Source organism: Lolium perenne, chromosome 7, assembly GCF_019359855.2.
Source record: "Lolium perenne isolate Kyuss_39 chromosome 7, Kyuss_2.0, whole genome shotgun sequence".
Classification (NCBI taxonomy): domain Eukaryota; kingdom Viridiplantae; phylum Streptophyta; class Magnoliopsida; order Poales; family Poaceae; genus Lolium; species Lolium perenne.
In genome coordinates, this window is record NC_067250.2 from 259927783 (window position 1) to 259945780 (window position 17998).

Below are 17998 nucleotides of genomic sequence, written 5' to 3' on the forward strand. Positions count from 1 at the left end.
ACAACCGATTATCCCCCGGATAAAGGAGATAATTTGTTTGATAGTGACAATAGCAAATGGATATTTAAAATTTATCCTCCATAATTCATTACTACTATTAAAAGCAGGGAGACCATAATTATATCCTCACCCCAAAGGGTGCTCTACATAAGGCGATACATGGAAGATATATGTTGCATATATACATTGTTGATATATAAATTAGTGAAATTAACTATTTGATGTTTCTTTTTCACCATAATCTCCGCTACCCAAACCCTAAGAATAAAAAAACGCATACATATCATTGACAAAGAACTCCGAAACACAAATAAAATGGATACAATATGCAGCACCAACATCCATAATTTCCAACTGATCTTACTTTCTGGACAGCACAGACAACATTCCTGTATGACCTACTTGGGCATCATTTGGCCTTCCCTTCCTTGAGAAACTGAGAGAGAAAAATATAGAGCATCAATCAGAACACATACAAAAATTAGTAGAAGAGACTAATTAAATCCAATAATTTTGAACTACTCGAACTTATTCACCAAAAATATGCTCATCCTTTGGACGACATAGTAATTTACTAATCTGGCCCGCAACATGACACACACATTGTAGGATTGTTACATATGCTTTTTTTGTCATCCAGATTTCAGAAGACATCACGGAGAAGTAGAGAACTCAAACAACACATATCACTTCCGGTACTGTCATTTTCGGTCAATGTGTTGATACAACTTCCTCCATGTTGTGCACTTGTGCTTTAATGTTACTCTGGTGTTGTTCAAGTGCAGGACACTGATTTCCCCCTCACGTTTGGCGTGCATGACCAAACATGCAGTTGGATAAAGACAGGAAATAACATAATAAATCAAGATAAAATTGAGGAGCAGGTACTCTGTTACGCTACCAGAAACAGAACATTTCGGAGCTGAACTTTCGTAAGACTTACTTCCTGACACCACCTTTATCTAATGAGTGGTGAAATGGTACTGCATCTGTAGTAATTGTCAATGTGTCTTTCATGCTATGAGTATCTCGAATCAAATCAAGAAAGAATTTGGTGCTTTCATAACGTAGAAATGCATCGGCAGACTTTAAAATCTCTAAGAGTAAGAGCAAATTAGGAAAACAACACAATAGTACCACTGGGAACTATATCACGTCTTAATAAATGGAGAGAACAGCAAAATAGTACCACTACTTACTCATCCCTACCTTGGGTTGATTTCAGTTTTATCCTTCTACAAAAACTCTCTAAAATACGATGTTACCAAAATCCATATTAAAAAAGGCTATGCTATCACAGATATTAAAAGGTTGCCTACTAAGCTCTACTCACAGATCATGTTGCATACCAGCATTGAAGTAGATATTGCCAATCTTCTGTTGGGGTTTCAAATCCTGAGGCACATGTACATGCATGAGAAATATCTGCATTGGAAAAATACTGAGGTTAATATTTATATGGAACTGAACTATATACCCAGAACAATTCTTTGAGATGATCCACAGGTTTGTTAGCTCGAATATGATTTCCCTGATCTTTCATCTTCCATAATGACTTCGCATAGGTATGATTAATGCCAATCCTTTGAAAAGGAATAAGGTAAAAAAATGTCAAATATTTTTCTCTTGAATAATCTCTTGCTGCAAATTCAGAGGTAAAAAAGATATTGCATAAGAATTTTGGTGATTGCATCTCTTAATAGGGATATGGTCTTCCCACAGGAACAATTCATTAGCAGTTCTAGTTTTGGTGCTTGGACAGTTCGACTTACAGGCACGGCATCTCCTCACATGAAAATATATTTTCTAGAGCAAGGAAAATTCATGTCAACAGCTATGACCTGTGCTAGAAGAGTGATATAGTGGCAAAGAACAACAAATACATCTACTCTGTGGAACATGAATGTAGAACATGCATGGGCAAACCAGAACTGAACTGAGGTTACTAAATAGTTCAGTATAAGAAAAGAACATTTGGACATATCATTAATTATTTCCTTGAATAAAGAAAAACTCAATTGCATGAAAGAATCAATATATATTTCTCAATTCATGTGTAGTGCAGCTGCAGTAGAGAGAAGCACTATAAAGGCCCAAAACTTCCATAATCAAATCTCACCAAGATTATGCTGGAATGTTTAATAAAAACTTTCAGTTGGTAACCTATTTATATTGATATGTAGGAAATCTACCGTTCTAGTTGTTGCATTTTTGTAGCACTAAGAAAGTAAATGCATTGTAGGAAAACATAGGAAGTTTCGATTAATTAAGACAAAGCAAGTATATGCAATGCTTACCCCATGAATGGCACTGTATATCAATACAACTATATTGTCAATGCAGAGTAATACATTCCAAATACCTAACTATTCTATATGAGATAACAAATACAAAATACCTACTATTTCCTTCGTGTCATATCTAGCAATAAAACCAACACCTGAATTCCTTTGTTGTGCAAGGCAGAAAGCTTCGGCTCCCAATGAGAGGTTCTTCGTGACACTCTGAAATGCAAAGTGGTAAAATATGCACTCTTATGATCTAAGTCTCAAAAAGACCAAACAGAAACTGATTTATCCTATATACTACAATATCTTAGTTTTTTTTCAAAGTTTAAACTCTTCAGTTGCATATAAATTGAATACAATATGAGAAAAACAGTCTTAGCTCTATAATTGTCTCACCATCTAGACTATTCAACATACTATTAGGTAAAACACTTACCCATTTACTGCCTAGCTAAATACTGGATGATAGTTCCATGGTTAGTGTACAAATTTTAGGTTGCATCTGGTTTCAGAAACATTTTTAATTATTCTTGATACGAATATCGAGCTTGATTGGACAGGTTAATTTTGAGCATACTGAACAAAGCTAAGATCTTTATTTTCTATTCTATAGGTCTTGAGTTGTGCAAAGAGAGGAACACTAAGAATCGTCTGAACTTAAGTTCGTATGCACATTGGGCGGCCTAAGGATGCAAATAAGAGCATGACGATCTACTGCATCAACACCATGCCAGCCTACCAGCCGACCATCTTTACTCTCTCCAGAATACTAAAAGAACTGATTCAATACAGCGACTGTATATAGGAATTGTGAAATAAGAGAGGGAGGGATGGCGGAGAGCTGTACCTGAGGCAGCAAGCTAGAGCTCCATGATACAGCGGCATCAAGATCATCAAGGGCATGGCGTGCACACCACCGTCCTTGTCCTAGTCTGCACGGCTCGTGGTCAATCCCATGGCACGCTGGAGATGGTAACCGACATTGCTTGTGCGCACCGTGATAGCTCATTTCTTGGTTGGTCGCGCGGTGCTGCTAGACTCCATCTTTGTCGGCCGCTCCCAAATTCTGCTCACCGCCGCCTCGCCACGGCCGCGTCACCCTGCTCGCCTTGGTTGGCGCCCTTTGACACCATGGACACTCCCACGATTACGACCGTCGTGCCTCCATCCACGTAGGGCGTGAAGCCTCGTCGTCTCTCGGCTTCCACCCGAGAGAGAGATGAAGAGGGTGGAGGGGGGAGGGAGTACCGCCCGTCGAGCTCATTCACCCACCGGGTCATCGTCCTGGGGAACGCCGGGGCGGCTGGCGGCTCCATGAAATAGATGTTAGGTATTCACCGTAAAAAAAACCTCAGTACAATGTACGAACTAAAACAGCAGATATAAATAAGTGATAAGACCATAATTTTAGTACTCGAAGGTTCCACCTTTTAATCAAGTACCAATACTGCAATACATGAGAAATAAAATCATAATTCCATAATAATTATTAATACTACACTAAGTAACAAATTTGTCAGCAGCACTCTTCTTCATTACATTAAAAAAGGGAAAATTCAGGAATTCTGAAGCTTGCATCTAGAAAATTAAATCTGCTAGTGCTAGTCTACTAATCTGCTAAACAGTTGAAGTTCCTAATCTATGTGGCCGTATACACTCATTAGCATGAGCGGCCAGTTCCTAATCTGCTAGGAAATTAGATGCACATCAGCACATGCCGGCCGAAGACTTGAGGCAGTACCTGGTCCGCCATCGTTGGCCCTGGCCTGGCCGCGCCCGCTGATACGCTTCCCGCAGGCCGCCGATTGCCATCGCTGCTTCGCTGAGGCGCTGACTCCGCCCTCGCTACTCGATACGGATGTCGCGCCGCCTGCCGCTGTGCGAGTTAACCCTTCCGAATCGAGAGAGAGAGAGGCAATCTTGTCGAATCTCAGAGTTAGAGCGAGCGAACAGAGTCTGAGCAGTGCTGTATGCTGGCCTGTTGGGTTGTATGGGCTATGGGCTCTGTGAGGGAACCACACGGACTAAACCGCTATCGCCATAGCCTCCAGGGGCCAGCGAAGGGGGAGGGACGACCAATCGCTGGTGTCGCACAATTCACCGCTATCCTGGAGGACGGGGGCACATCCATACGTTCTAGATGGAGATGGACGACGTACCTGCGCACCGGCGCGTGTAGCTGTTCGTTGCCGCCGGACCTGTGGTCGCGAGCGTCTCCATCGTTCCCGCTCCATGCTCGCTGGGCCGCATCCTTGCCGATGGCGTCGTCTCCCAAATTCCTTCGGCCTGCTTCCACACCGACGCCATCGCGGCCACCCCAACTGTCTCCCGAGGTCGCGCCCCGCCCCGATGCCATGGAGCCGCCGCCTGCTGATAGGGAATAGAGAGGGTGCGCCCTTTCCCTGCTTGCTGGCCTGCCTCCACGACGACGTCTTCGCTGCCACCCGAACCGCCGCACGCAGATCGGCGCGCGCCCCACCCCGATGCCATAGCGCCGCCGCCTACTGAAGGGGAATGGGAGAGGACGCGCGCATAGGGGAAAGCACCGGTGGCGGAGAAACGGAAGGGAGGAGGAGGGTGCGGAAAAGTGCGGCGGCGCTGGTTGTGGCCACGGAGGGGAGCGGCACCGTGCCGGCCATGGTGAGGAAGAGGAGAGTGAGAAAGACAGACGGTAAATTGACTGGTCTCGGGAACCGACACGGCGTTAAGCGGCGGAGGCACCGCTTTGACCATCCTCACCAAGGCTACAGTTAAGGAAGAAGCAAAAGAAAGCAACTGCACATGTGTTTTCCAGGCTTCCTAAAAATGCTAGAGAGCACCAAACGTGCACATAAAAGAATCAATCTATTGCTAGAGAGCATTGAAAGTGCACACAGAAGAATCAAACTATCTAAATCTACACGTGTTAACCCAGGGTTAATCCCCAAAAAAAATCAAAATTGTGAGAAAAAAGAAGTTTGTTACCAAATAGTATAGTACTTATAGCTAGTAAATTGTTTCATAGTATTAGATTAGTTGCTTAAGCATTAGGTACATATTTATTGTCTGATAAACATTTTGTGAGATGGCCACACAACAACACAAAAAAGATTATATCAAATATGCAACTGTAATTTACGTGTGTTGCTAAAATGCACAACCCGCACCATTTCTATTCCTAACAACTATGATGCATCTATCTGTATTCTAACACATTTTATTTCAACTCCAAATTGTCCATGTATATATTTTTTTACTACTCTTAAAATTGTGCTCTCTCGAGTTCATAACATGCACATACCTCCTATCCTCAGGGCACCTATGTTGTTTCTATTGTTTAAATCATCTACGGTGTGTCTATTTATGTTCTTAACACATATTATTTCTACTCCAAATTTTCTATGTCTTAAATTATGTTTATTTTCTCTCTTAAGTGCGTGCTCTCTCAAGTTCACCAAGTCTTGTCACTCTAGATATTGAGTACGCCTACAAATCATTAATTTAAACGCTGATATATGGTGGCATACTACCGATTCATAATAATTGTCGTGGATTTAGTTCAAATTTGAACTAAACCCACAGCGCATATTATGAATCGCAGGGAGTGGAATTTTTAATGATTGATAGTAATTATTGTTATGCGCGCACAACTTTTTTAAGGATGGACCACCAATGGATAGCATGAAACAGCCTATACCTGAAAATTATTCTATGCTATGATCAATTAAAATTAAAGTTGCATGAAGATGCGTTTCATGCATCAATACTGATGTATGCATGCGTATACATACCTGATGTTCTGATCTTAAGTAACTGGTTTGGTGTTCCTTCTATTCGATCTGCTCCTTTGTACGTGTACATGCATGCTATGCAGCTAATTATCCATCCAGGTGATTTCATGAGGCCATATGTAGATCCATATGGCGCCGTCATGCTGGTCCTTTTATTCGATAGACTCGGCGGATGTTGACAACCTTTTTTGAAACCCGGCGGATGTTGACAACCTGATTATGAACAGGAGCGAAAACGATAATTAGGCGACATAGCGCCGAGAAAAAATCACGCGTTTATGCGGCTCGGCGACGCTGGCAGGCTGTGTACACACTACACCACGGTATAGATATAGGGGCACTTGTCCTAGTGGCACTTGTTAAAGTGCCCCTAATAGTAGCCAATTAGTGGCACTTTTTTGAAGTGCCCCTAATTGTATACCTATTGGGGCACTTCTCAAATGCCCCAATATGTGTATATCTACTAGGGCACTTTTTGAAGTGCCCCAATAGATGTATACCTTTTGGGGCACTTTTAAGTGCCACAATTGATCATTACTCACCTGAACAACTATCACCTTTAGCTCACTTGCCGGCTGCTGCGACACCGCTGCCAGCCCGCCGCGCACGCCATCGTCGTCCTCCTCGAACGCGCAGTCGTAGAGAGTGGTTGGGTAGAATACGGGCGAGAGACGCGAAAGGGGAGGAGTGGACTTTCCTGCCCCATCTCTTAGGGCATCTCCAACGGGACGACGCAAACGGATGATGAGCGACCGTTTGCATCCGCTCGAGCCGAAAATGCGTTTGGAACACGCTCCAGCGGGCGATGCATAGTGACCGGGCCATCCGCAGCGATGCAAACCCGGCGCATATTTGCGCCTGGGATGCATCGCGGCGGACGCTGCACGGACGCCCCAAATGACCGCTCCCTTTTCCACCGGGCCCGCCTGGCAGTGAGCCTGTATCGTGGGCATCGCTTCCGCGGTCAGCGTTTCTGCGTCTGCACCAGAGACTTCGCCATCAATGTCGCAGCTGGCTCTTCTGCGCGCGCACTGGCGGGCGGCGGCTGGGCTTCTGCGCTGCCTTCAATGGCATCGTTTCCCGCGCGCGGCCGGCCTTAAAAGTCGACCGACATCGTTCCTGCCATCGCCCACACCTCCACTCCCACCACCGCCGCCGCAGCACCATGGGGAAGAAGAACGACTTCGAGGCGTCCGGCAGCGGCACCAAGAAGACGGAGCGGCCGCACAGAATGCCGCTGCCCGTCAGCGTGGCGCGACTGATGCACGCGAACTGGACGCCGTGCGACGGCTGGGGGGACATGCACATGCCTGGCTGCTGGCGGCTGAGCTAGCTCCGGGTGCCCGTCCCGCCCGTGCCTGCGCGCGAGCCATATAGGAGCGCCGAGATCCGGTGCAGGCGGCGGTACCTACCGCCGGACCTCCACGCCGATCCCGCCTACGCTATCGACTCCGACACCTGGCGCACCTTTGTGAGACCGAGAAGGATACAAGGAGGAGGGCTGGCTTCCTCAGCGACAGGGACTGCCCTTTTGACCGTCCACCAACGCCTCGTCGTCAAACACGGTAGCGCCGATGCCTGCACAGGACGATGACAACGACGACGACACGGGGACGATGACGACGACGAGGACTACCGCGACGTGCTGGCCTACCACAACGAGGAGGCTAAGGACGACTGCGACGACTACGTCGCGTGCATTTTCTAGGAATGGCAGTTGGCCATGGCAGACGGCTGGAAGTTCGAGTACCCGGACAACATGATGGCCGACGAGATCGCGAGGCTCGACGTCCTCGTCTCGGAGGTGGACCGACTAGTGCAGCCGCCGCTGCCCCGGTACACCAACGACATCATGCCACCGGTGACATAGGTATGCCTAGCAGGCATGCCGAATAAAGTACCCTAGTTATGTAAAAAGATATGAAGCCCATGGACCCGAAGCTTTGGAGGCCCAGAAGCCCAGAGATCTTCGGATAAGGAAAGTAGAGTTGTAATAGGAATCTTGTATCAACGTAGGAAAGGCCCAATGCGTCTCGGATAGTTTGTAACTTGTACGACACGAAAAACCTCGGCTCCACCTCCTATATAAAGGGGAGCCGAGGGAGAAACGAGGGATCGAAATCTTTGCCACCAGAACCACCATAATCTTGAGTCGAGCACCTTTGTCGGCCGAACCTTCGAAATCTAATTTCCCTCTACTTCTTACGAAACCCTAAGTCTATAATCTGTAGACATTGACGGTTAATCCCTCGTCAGCCAGGCCTCACGGATGAAGAGGCCCTACGATTGCGCTCCAGGACTCGGCCACGCAACCGGTGTAACCGACGCCTCCACCTCCGTCGTACAACTCGTGGGGGCCTCCACCTCCACCACCGGCGTGGGATGCTCAACCTCCTCCGCCAGAGTGGGCTGCTCCACCTCCACCACTGGCCTAGGATGCTCCACCTCACGCACCACCACCTGCCTGGGTTGCTCCACCTCACGCACCACCACCTGCCTGGGCTGCTCCACCTCCACCACCGCCGGCGGCACCGGCGTATGTTCCGCTGCTTCCCAACTGGCCGTGGATGGTACCGGAGCTCGTCGTGATCGACAGCGACGACGAGAACCAGTAGGCACAGGCGTTTTAGGGTTTTTATTTTCCTTTCTTTTACTATGTAAATTATGTTTTCATGTTAAAAAAATACAAAATCTAAAAAAAATACGTCATGCCGCTGGAGCCACCCTCCCAACGCAAACGGACGCGCAACCGATTTCGACCATTTGAGCCGACGTAAACGGACATTTTCGACGTCCGAAATGCGGAACGTAGTGGCCAAAAGCCCAAAACCACGCTCCAAATCAGCTAAAAACAGCTATCTAGTTTTCGAGGGGTAATTTATCCGTGCTCCACTTTAAATCTGAGGAGGTTAAACGTCCCAAACCTGAAACATAGGGGATTATCTGGACTTTACTCCCACCCAAAATTAATCCCAGCCAGCGCCCGTCAAGCCGCAGCCAGCGCCCGCATTGCCGCCGCAGTCAGATCAGACATGGCGCCGCAGCTGACCGGCGCGCCCGGCTCGGCGGCGGCGGCGGGCCGAGCCTCCGCGCTCGTTAAGCCGCAGTTCCACCACTACCACCACCACCGCCTCCCCCGCTCCTCTCCAAGCCTGCCTTCTGGTCCGTCTGCTCCCTCTCGCTGCTCCTCGCCTTCCTCATCCTCCTCCACCTCTCCACGCCGGCGATCGCCGCCGCGCGTCCTCCTCGACGACACCCCCTCCCCCCGGACCAGGCGATGAAGCTGAAGATCAACAAGGCGTGCGACCTCGCCTCCATCTCCGTCCTCCCTCCCCGGTAGAGCACCCCTCACCGACCAACCCGCCCCCAATTCCCCTCCCCTCCCGCTGCCCGCTGAATCTGTTCGCTACTGGCGCGCGATTTGTTCCGTGTGTGATCGTTGTGTGTTTGTTTCGTGATCTAGGAGGAACCGGGGGAGCGGCGGTGGCGGGGCCAGCGCTTCCGCGTTGGCCGCGGCGGCATCGCAGCAGCGGTCCCGGTCGATGTCGCAGAAGTCCTTCTAGCAGGGAGGGGGCGGGTCGTTCTCGCAGAGCATCGGCGCGTCCTTCTCTCAGGGCGGAGGCAGCGGAGCCGTGTCCTTCTCTCAGGGTAGAGGCGGCGGTGGCGCGCTCTTCTCGCAAGGCAGCGGAGGAGCGGCGTTCTCTCTGGTCGGTGGGGCCGGAGGCGCGGCGTTCTCTCAGATCGGTGGAGGTGGAGGCGGCTCGTTCTCTCAGGGCGGAGCTGACGGAGGCGCTGCCTTCTCTCAGGGTGTAGGAGGCGGCGGAGGCGCGGCCTTCTCTCAGGGCGGCGACGGAGGAGGCGCGGCGTTCTCTCAGGGCGGTGGCAGCTTGCCGCTCTTGCATTCGCAGTCGCAGATCTCCCAGGCCTCCCTCGACGAGAACCTCCTCAGCCCTCGCCATCCCTCCCCCGCGCGCGATCAGGTATCGTCTACATCCCTCCTCGATCCTTCGCTGTTGCCATTGTGTGGTGAATGGTGATCCTGATTTGATTGATTGGTGGGTAACTAGTAGTTTATGATTCCGTCAATCCTGTGGTTGGTCACAGATGAAAGTATGCAACGAATTAATTGGTGTTGGTTACTGCTAGTCGCTCACAGTGAACTCACTTGTGCTTGGTTGATGCGCGGAAGAAATGGTTCAAGTCTCTGCAGTGGACATTTCACTGGGCAAATTTGTAAACCAAGTACTGCTTGATTCTCACTTTTCTGCACGCCGATCGTTCGTGTACTGCATAACTGAAAGTATTAGGAAAACGAGATCCATGTCATTTTCTTCTGCTTGACTGTTTGAAATGGTGAGTTGTGCGGTATGATTGTTCAAAATTGATGTCAGTATGCAGTCCTTATTACTAGGTTTAGTCATCAATTAAAATTTTCCCTTTAGGCATCATTTTAATCACTACTGTTTTAAAGGGCGAGTTTACATCCAAACCAACAATAATTTTGCTACTAAATGTTTCAGTGAGAGCAGTTATGTTTCTTATTATGCTTACTACTATACAAAGGTGGATTCCTGAATTTTGCTACTACATGTTTCACCGAGAGCAGCTATGGTTCTTAACGTAGTTAACTCACCGAATACATGCTATTCGCGTCAGTAAGCCTCTGAGTAGCGATTAACTGGCCATTTAATCGGTGATTCGTCCGAATTCGTGAACAATGATCATAGCAGATTAGGTTGCTGGATTAGTTGATACCATGTGTTCACTTGGATCGATATTGAACCCTGATCTGTTTTTGTTTTATTGATTCTATAGAAAGTGAAATCGTGAGATTTGAACAACATATTGAGATTCATTTGTTCTCCTTGCCAGCTGAGTGCTCAGGAGTACTAACAAAACAGAATCCAGTAGGGCATTGAGGTAGCAACTAGCTACCAGCTTTACTGATTCTGAACAGTCATATTCAACTGTCCGTTTTCTGACTTTGGCATCAGATTGTGGGATCAGCATAACATTCAGATCAAGTACCATCTGTAACTAAGTAATCTTTAAGCTGAAGATAAGAATGTATCCATATTTGAGTTTAAAGGAAGTCTAGCTCAAGATGGGATTAAAATGGATCATAGCAGATTGTATTGCAGGATAACATAATGTACACATTTTTTCTTTCTTTTCTAAGGCAAAAGCTTTGCCCCAAGGAGGCATCACTAGATTGTAAGCTCCCATTATTTCTACTTTGATCATAAGGGTGTCCATAACTACTGAAACTTTTGTTCATGTGTTTTGCACTCAAACTACGTTGCTAACAACTAGTGCATCAACTAACTAAGCGCATGTATTTGTTTTCTTCAGCAGGCATACAGAAAAAGTTTGTGCTCGTAGAGACCTCTCTCCAGCAAATTGTAAGCATCGTCGCTGCTTCAGTTCTTTTCCCTACCTTTTTTAAAACAACAAAGTTTCGTTTATTGAGACATGCTACCGCAGCTTAAGGGACAAGACGATCTCAAGGTGCTCTTTGAAGGCAGCACAAAAAGCAATCCTGACCAGATGAGTGCTCTGAACAACCACACCAGCAAACTCGATGAGATATTATCGACACTTTCAATCCTGAAGCAAATGCAGGAAGATTTGAGGCAATTGAAGGGTGGCATCTTCAGAATCTTTACAAAAGAGATGGAGGTACAATTGCTATGATCAACCACAAGTATTGACACTACTCTGTTCATTTGTCTTTAGAAATTATTCTGATGGTTGACATGTGCATATAAGAAACTATCTTGCTGAGTTACCTGTATGTGAAGTCCTCTCTTATGTCCATATGCGTGGGTTCAGTTTCATATAAACATATTAGCTGGTTTGTATCATTTTCTTTTCGAGGGCATCGTATCATTTTCTTGTGTATCTTATTTATTTTTAGAAGGCATCATTTCCTTGTCTATTCATGGTATAAAAAAGTACCAAATCTCTGTGTGTGTAGTGCTTATTTCTAGCATTTTACGTTAAAGTTAAAATATGGTTTAAAATACACGTAAAATTCTGTATATGGTTTGACATGCTCAAATGCCATGGCTTCAAGTACTAGAGCAACTAATATAAAGTTTGCTGATATTTGCCTCTCTGTACAGGGGATTGTTAGAGCTATCAGTTCTCTCAATAGTTGGCCTGATGCAATGCAAGCACCGACAGCATGTGTCCTTGTTACCCAACTGATTAAATGCACAAGTATTGCAGCATTCCCCTCTTCTCTTTTTTTCTTTGCTTTGCTAATGTTTCCTTTATTTTTACAGATTTGCTATTTATCTGTAAGACTGTTTCCTTGTTGCACAGCCGGTTCATTGGTGAGAGTAGCTTACCTGTTGTGCTTTAACAGGTCCACAGATTTTATGCCCGGTTATCCTTTAATTCCCCCCCCCCCCCCCCTTTGTTGCTGCATGTATACTAGTTTTTCATTTTATCCAACCTGGTAGAAAGAGCCGCAGGGATTATTATCCAGGAGGTGCTTGTACCCCTTCCCAGAGCCCGTTTTTTACATATCATACAGTACGATTTGGTGTGCACCTGGTGAATTGCTGCTAAAATAAATTCTGTAGCTTTAGCCTACCTGCTATTACCTATGTTTACTTGGCTAAAACATGCTTTTTGGTAGTATAATTTTCATCTCCATTTTGCTGAATCATATCACTACTTCTCTCAAGGTACAATGCTCAGTACTCAAGGTGATGCTGCTCACTGATGCAAATGGTCAGTTCTGATGTATTACTACATGATTATTTAACTTGTTCACATGTGCTTGTCCCTAATTATACTGTAGATGGAGATATTGGGTATCTATCTTTGATATTGTTACTGTAATTGATAGACAACTCTTTTATTACAGAGTTATCCAAATGCCTTTAGGACAGTACATATTGAGCATTTGAGTTTCAGTTAAAAATGCTTTAGTACTGTCTTCGTGTTCGGTTCAGGAGTATACATAGAAGCAATCATGTAGGAATTCAGTAGGCAGCCGAGTGCGAAGATGAGCAGCTAACTTGAGTAGAAGTAGCGTTGCGCAAGTGACATTGTGCATTAGGCTTTTACTGAAACATTTCTACTAGCACTGAGGAATGTAAGCACTGGCCAAAGGGCAGCAGCAATGTTGTTGGAACCAAACTGTATGCAGATAGTAGGCACAATTTCATGCTCCTTTGTGCATTGATGTATGCAACAAGGCAAGTTTTTAGCATCCACCATGTGCACATGACCAAACTACTTGGTTAACTACTTACTGTTAGCATCTGAGCGTGCACTTCTATTTTTCATCTCCTTTTTGCTGAATCATATTACTACTTCTCTCAAGGTACAATGCTCAGTACTCAAGGTGATGCTGCTCACTAATGCCGTACAATCTCACTCGTCTGGGTACAACTGAAGATGATATTGATCAGTGATGATGTTCGAAGTCGGAACATGGTGATGATTTTGACATTATACAAACTGAGAGTGTCATAATTTTCGTCTCCGTTTTGCTCTGTGAGACATAATGACATATTATGTTGGGCGCGACAAAGATTCTTGTATGACAGTGTGTATGACAGTATATATGTTGGTACTGTGTTCTTATTCTTTGTATGACAGTATGTGCTCATTCTTGTATGGCATAATGTTCATATTGTGTGCTCATTCTTGTATGACAGTGAGCAGCACATGAAATGGTATTTGAGTAATGTTATGGGGCACATCCTAATTAGATTTAGTGGCACTTTTAGAAGTGCCCCTAATTGGATTTAGTGGCACTTGGCAAAGTGCCCCTAATTGGATTTAGTGGCACTTTTAGAAGTGCCCCTAATTGCATTTAGTGGCACTTGGCAAAGTGCCCCTAATTAGATTTAGTGGCACTTTTAGAAGTGCCCCTAATTGCATTTAGTGGCACTTAGCAAAGTGCCACTAGGTAGTGCCCCAAATACTTTTAGAGACGCAAGTAAAGGTGGCACTTGAAAAAGTGCCCCTATAGCTAATTAGTGGCACTTTGGTTCAAATTTGGGGCACTTTGAAATGCCCCAAATTTTATACCGTGATGTAGTGACATGAGGCAATTCTTATCTCCATTGATTGATCGATCTTGCATGGTTGAATTGTGTATGCATGTCAAGCAGCGTGCCGAGCGCATCCAAGCTGCCGCCAGGGTTCTTTCTATGCTTGCACATGCACGCATGCTTGCCGAGCCACCCGGCCATCCCCCGAAAATCTTGCAGCAGTTCTGCTCGCCAGCACGCGCACGTCCGCATCGCGCTGCATTTTCCTCTCCTGTAATTTTCGTGTCCGCTGCATCAAGCATGCCGCTTCCCCTCCTTGCTCGGCTCCGTCCTCTGATGTTCGTTGATCTCTCCATCACATGCATGCGACCCTAACGGCACTGGCAGAATCTCCGTGTCATCCGCCTCAAGCATGCTGCGTCCTCGCCTTGCTCGGCTCCGTCGTCCGTCGATCTCTCCGCACATGCGACACTGATGGCAGTCACCGAATCTTCGTGTCCGCCGCCTCAAGCATGCCGCTTCCTCGATCAACCTGGACGGCAGTCGCCGCCGAAATCGATCGCCCGCAGACGGTGCCCCCGGTCTGCTTGCTTCTTCCCTGGTGCGGCTCGTTCCGATTTGTTCGCCACCAAGACCCAGCCTGCGTAGACACCAGGGAGATACCCTTTGCATGGTCTGCTCCCGCCTCCGCTCCAAGATGTCCGAGGCAGATGGCCAGCTAAGCACGGGCATCTTCACTTCTTCAACGCCGGCCATGTATAAAGCAAGATCAAATCTGACCACGATTGATGCCTATGCATAGAATGGAGACTTGACAAGCTAACGGGAGGAAAATACGTCGACTAAGACATCATGCTTGGAAAGATTTGATCCATATATGTCGCATCTGCAGCATGCTAGAATAGTATAACTAGGAAATTTGTCCGTGCGTTGCTACGGGTTGATATATTTAACAAATGTCCATTAAAATTTTATTGCAGTAAGTTTCTCTAAACATGATAAATTTACACATTAACATGAGTACATGACTTCTCACACGAGTGTACACTCAATTCTACACTATAGTATGAATTCTGATTTATTGTGCTGAAAAGGACATGGTAACATTATGGTACAGCTGCATGTTTAGCACAATGTTCCAAATAGAGTGTTTTCAGCATCAATTACGCATGGTTGCTTCATCCTTGGAATGACAATCTCACCATTTGTTATAGGACTATTTTCCCATTGGCCAGTAAAGCTAAGATTTTGTGATTTAATATCAGGTAGTAGCAAGCATGTCGACAATACTCTCCTGGATCAGTTTGCTATCTGCTTTAGTTAAAATCAACTAACCTAGCTTTGTGCACACATGTGAGAAGTGGTCACTTTTATTATTGCAAGAGAGCAGCCAATGTAACTGTTCCAGAAGAATCAACGTTTGAGCCTCACAGCTAGTTCGTACATGTGAGGTGCAGTCATGTGCAGTAAATTAGTAATCACCGTTCAGAGCTTGTTCCGCGGGAGCAGGCCAGAGCATAGAGCAGCAGGTGTTGGGCAAGTTCGTTCGGTTGGGTGGAGGAGCGATGAAGGCCATGAACCGTCCAACGCGTGGCCATTGCCGATCCCCGCCAAGCCTTGAGTAGAAGGCGCACACCACACCACCAAGTCGAATCGGCAAGCCTTCGCGTCCATATGAAGGTTTCATTGATGACCATCATACATCGTGTTGTCTAGCACAACAGCCCTCACGCACAAAGAACGAGATGGAGATTGTTCTTAGCACACACCAAATTAAACAATTGAATTAACAACTCCTTTCAAGCCAGCCTATCAAATCGAATTGGCAGTGGACACGCTCAACAATGAAGGGCTGAAAGATGCAACCTTTGTCATAAATCGCTGAAGCTACTTTGCTTGTTGTTGAGAGAGTTGGACAGACCCAGCGGTGTGCCTGAGAAGCTATATATGCGACACGATGGATTCGTATGTCGAGTCCCGCTAATCCTCAACCTTGCACTGTAGGCTCCAATCGTCGGAGGCAGACCTTGGTGATCCCCGGCACGATGCCACTATTGGCGTTGCTGACCGGCCCGGAGGGCGGCGAGGTGCTGGTCTGCCGATGGCCAGCGCGTGTGCCGCCGCTGGCAATCCGCTGGTCTGTAAAAGTACTTCCCCTTGCTTGATCTTGCTCTAACGTCGAGGCTTATTGCCTCGTTAGCCTTGCTCTTCCGTCTGTTCGTTCAGGCGTGATCGAGAAGGCATCATGGGCGTTCTGCGCGTCGCTGCCCTAGCCCCTGGACACCGCCCGTTCGTGTAGGATTCACGTGATGGAGGTGGGGTGAATCCTCGGCGAGGGTGGTGGCCTGCAGCCGCTGAAAGCCACCGGTTGCACAGCCCCTCATTCTCTCTCCATCCTAATGGGCAGCGGCGGTGGTGGTCACCATAGGAGCATCGAGTCGGACGAAGAGTTCCCATGAGGTTGATAGAACGCCGGCACGTCCACTTGCGGCGAGGCGTCGAGGCGAGACGTCGTGGTTTCGGTGAAATCGGCAAACTCCGGCTAGTGTGAAGCGGCGGCCTACTCAAGGCGAGACCAAGGCAGAATCTGGCGATGTAGAAGGGCGAGACGGCGCTTAGATCGATCAAGACGAGATTGCTTCTAGTGATTAGGCAGCCGTGGCATGTACCGGGCTCGCGTGCCCCGCCACAAGGGGTCACGAGAACGTCGTTTTCGTCGTCGTCTCACGTGTGTTGCCTTCTCGATCTCACCTATATGGCTATATATATCATGAGCAAGGAGATCTTTCCCAATACAAAATCCTATACTGGACCGGAGTTGTTTTCCTCCACGGGGCCTTAACCGATCGGATCCGAGAGTTGTTTTCTTCCACGTGAGCTAACCATGAAACGGCGTAGGGGGTATTTCTATGTATAGATTATGTTGGGCCTAGAATAACACGTTCTGGCCCGTTTGTGACACCAGGCAGCCACCTATTGCAATTTAATAGTAAAGATACGGCGGCGGCCGGCGAGCACGCGACGGCAGGATTAGGTTATTTCTCTTGAGTTGATTTTCTTTTAGCTAAATTGAGCCAAAAGGGTACGTAGTACCTTACTTAATGAGGGGCAATGGTGGGTAATTTATGTAGATTTTATTGTGAATAGAATATTCCTCAAATCTATCGGCTGTCATTGGCTAGCTAATTAAATTGATGGCCAGATGTTTCTAATTATTGTGGAATTTTCTAGCTAATTCTCTAATTTCTGGTTAGCCCGTAATATACTTTTAATATATAATAGATTTCTAATGTGATAACTATCAAAGTGGGAACTATTGATTGTCCTATATATGAGCCTAAAGAAGGATATCAAAATATTATGATTGGATCCATATCAATACAATTCAAGGTAACATGATTGATTTGAGGTTTATTTCTTCTTATGTTATGTAAAATTTATTTGGTGGCAAGACTTGATCAACCTTGTTAATAAATACATTTTATATGCATGGAGGAGCTAAACAACATTTCTTTCTTCCTCCACTTGTTCTACTTGCTGTAGCACTTCATGTTTTGCAAGGTTCTTTAATTGTTTAGAGATTTCAAAATCTTTTTCTGCCCAGTAATAATAATTTTGACACCCAGAAATGTGCATTTTTCAAAGTTTTCAAAAATTTACAAAATTATACCGTTGATCTTATTTTTCGAAGAGGCACCTGGGAGCACCTGGGGATGACCAGTGGGGCACCCCAGGGCTGCACCCCACCAGCCGGCGCGTCCAAGGAGGGGGGCGCGCCACCCTGTGGTGTGGGCCCCTCCTTGCCCCATTTACTCATCTCTTCCTCCCATCTCACTCTCTCTCCCGAAAAAACTCGTATCAACTTTCTCTCACTCGCGTTTTTGCTCAAGAGCTCAGGATTTCTCGATCTCTTTGCTCAGCCCAG

The 17998-nt window shown here is 46.5% G+C and overlaps 2 protein-coding genes across 15 annotated transcripts; one reads left to right on the forward strand and one right to left on the reverse strand.

The window, feature by feature from the left end:
- Positions 1-61: 61 nt before the first annotated feature.
- LOC127313084 (uncharacterized) lies at positions 62-5027 on the reverse strand. 7 transcript variants are annotated; one of them, XM_051343623.2, is made up of 6 exons: positions 4030-5026; positions 3136-3591; positions 2441-2504; positions 1350-1425; positions 365-436; positions 62-258 (listed from the first exon to the last, which is right to left on the reverse strand). In XM_051343623.2, the coding sequence occupies exons 2-6, from the start codon at positions 3295-3297 to the stop codon at positions 144-146; spliced, it is 489 nt and encodes a 162-aa protein (XP_051199583.1). In that variant the 5' UTR covers positions 3298-3591; positions 4030-5026; the 3' UTR covers positions 62-143. The 7 variants fall into 7 exon arrangements, 4 of the variants coding, with proteins under 4 accessions (XP_051199583.1, XP_071679140.1, XP_051199585.1 ...); XM_071823039.1 differs by having other exon boundaries at positions 2403-2504; positions 4030-5016; XR_007858778.2 differs by having other exon boundaries at positions 62-436; positions 1350-2504; positions 4030-4158; positions 4448-5026.
- Positions 5028-9020: 3993 nt separating this feature from the next.
- LOC127313081 (protein PAIR1-like) lies at positions 9021-13607 on the forward strand. 8 transcript variants are annotated; one of them, XR_011748975.1, is made up of 7 exons: positions 9021-9394; positions 9522-10038; positions 11411-11460; positions 11543-11737; positions 12184-12428; positions 12754-12799; positions 13398-13607. XR_011748975.1 is itself a non-coding variant. In XM_071823617.1 (7 exons), exons 3-6 carry the CDS (start codon positions 11531-11533, stop codon positions 12776-12778), a joined length of 372 nt encoding a protein of 123 aa, XP_071679718.1. In that variant the 5' UTR covers positions 9021-9394; positions 9522-10038; positions 11411-11530; the 3' UTR covers positions 12779-12799; positions 13398-13607. The 8 variants fall into 8 exon arrangements, 1 of the variants encoding a protein (XP_071679718.1); XR_011748974.1 differs by having other exon boundaries at positions 12184-12280; positions 12346-12799; XR_011748976.1 differs by having other exon boundaries at positions 12184-12280; positions 12386-12799.
- Positions 13608-17998: the final 4391 nt, after the last annotated feature.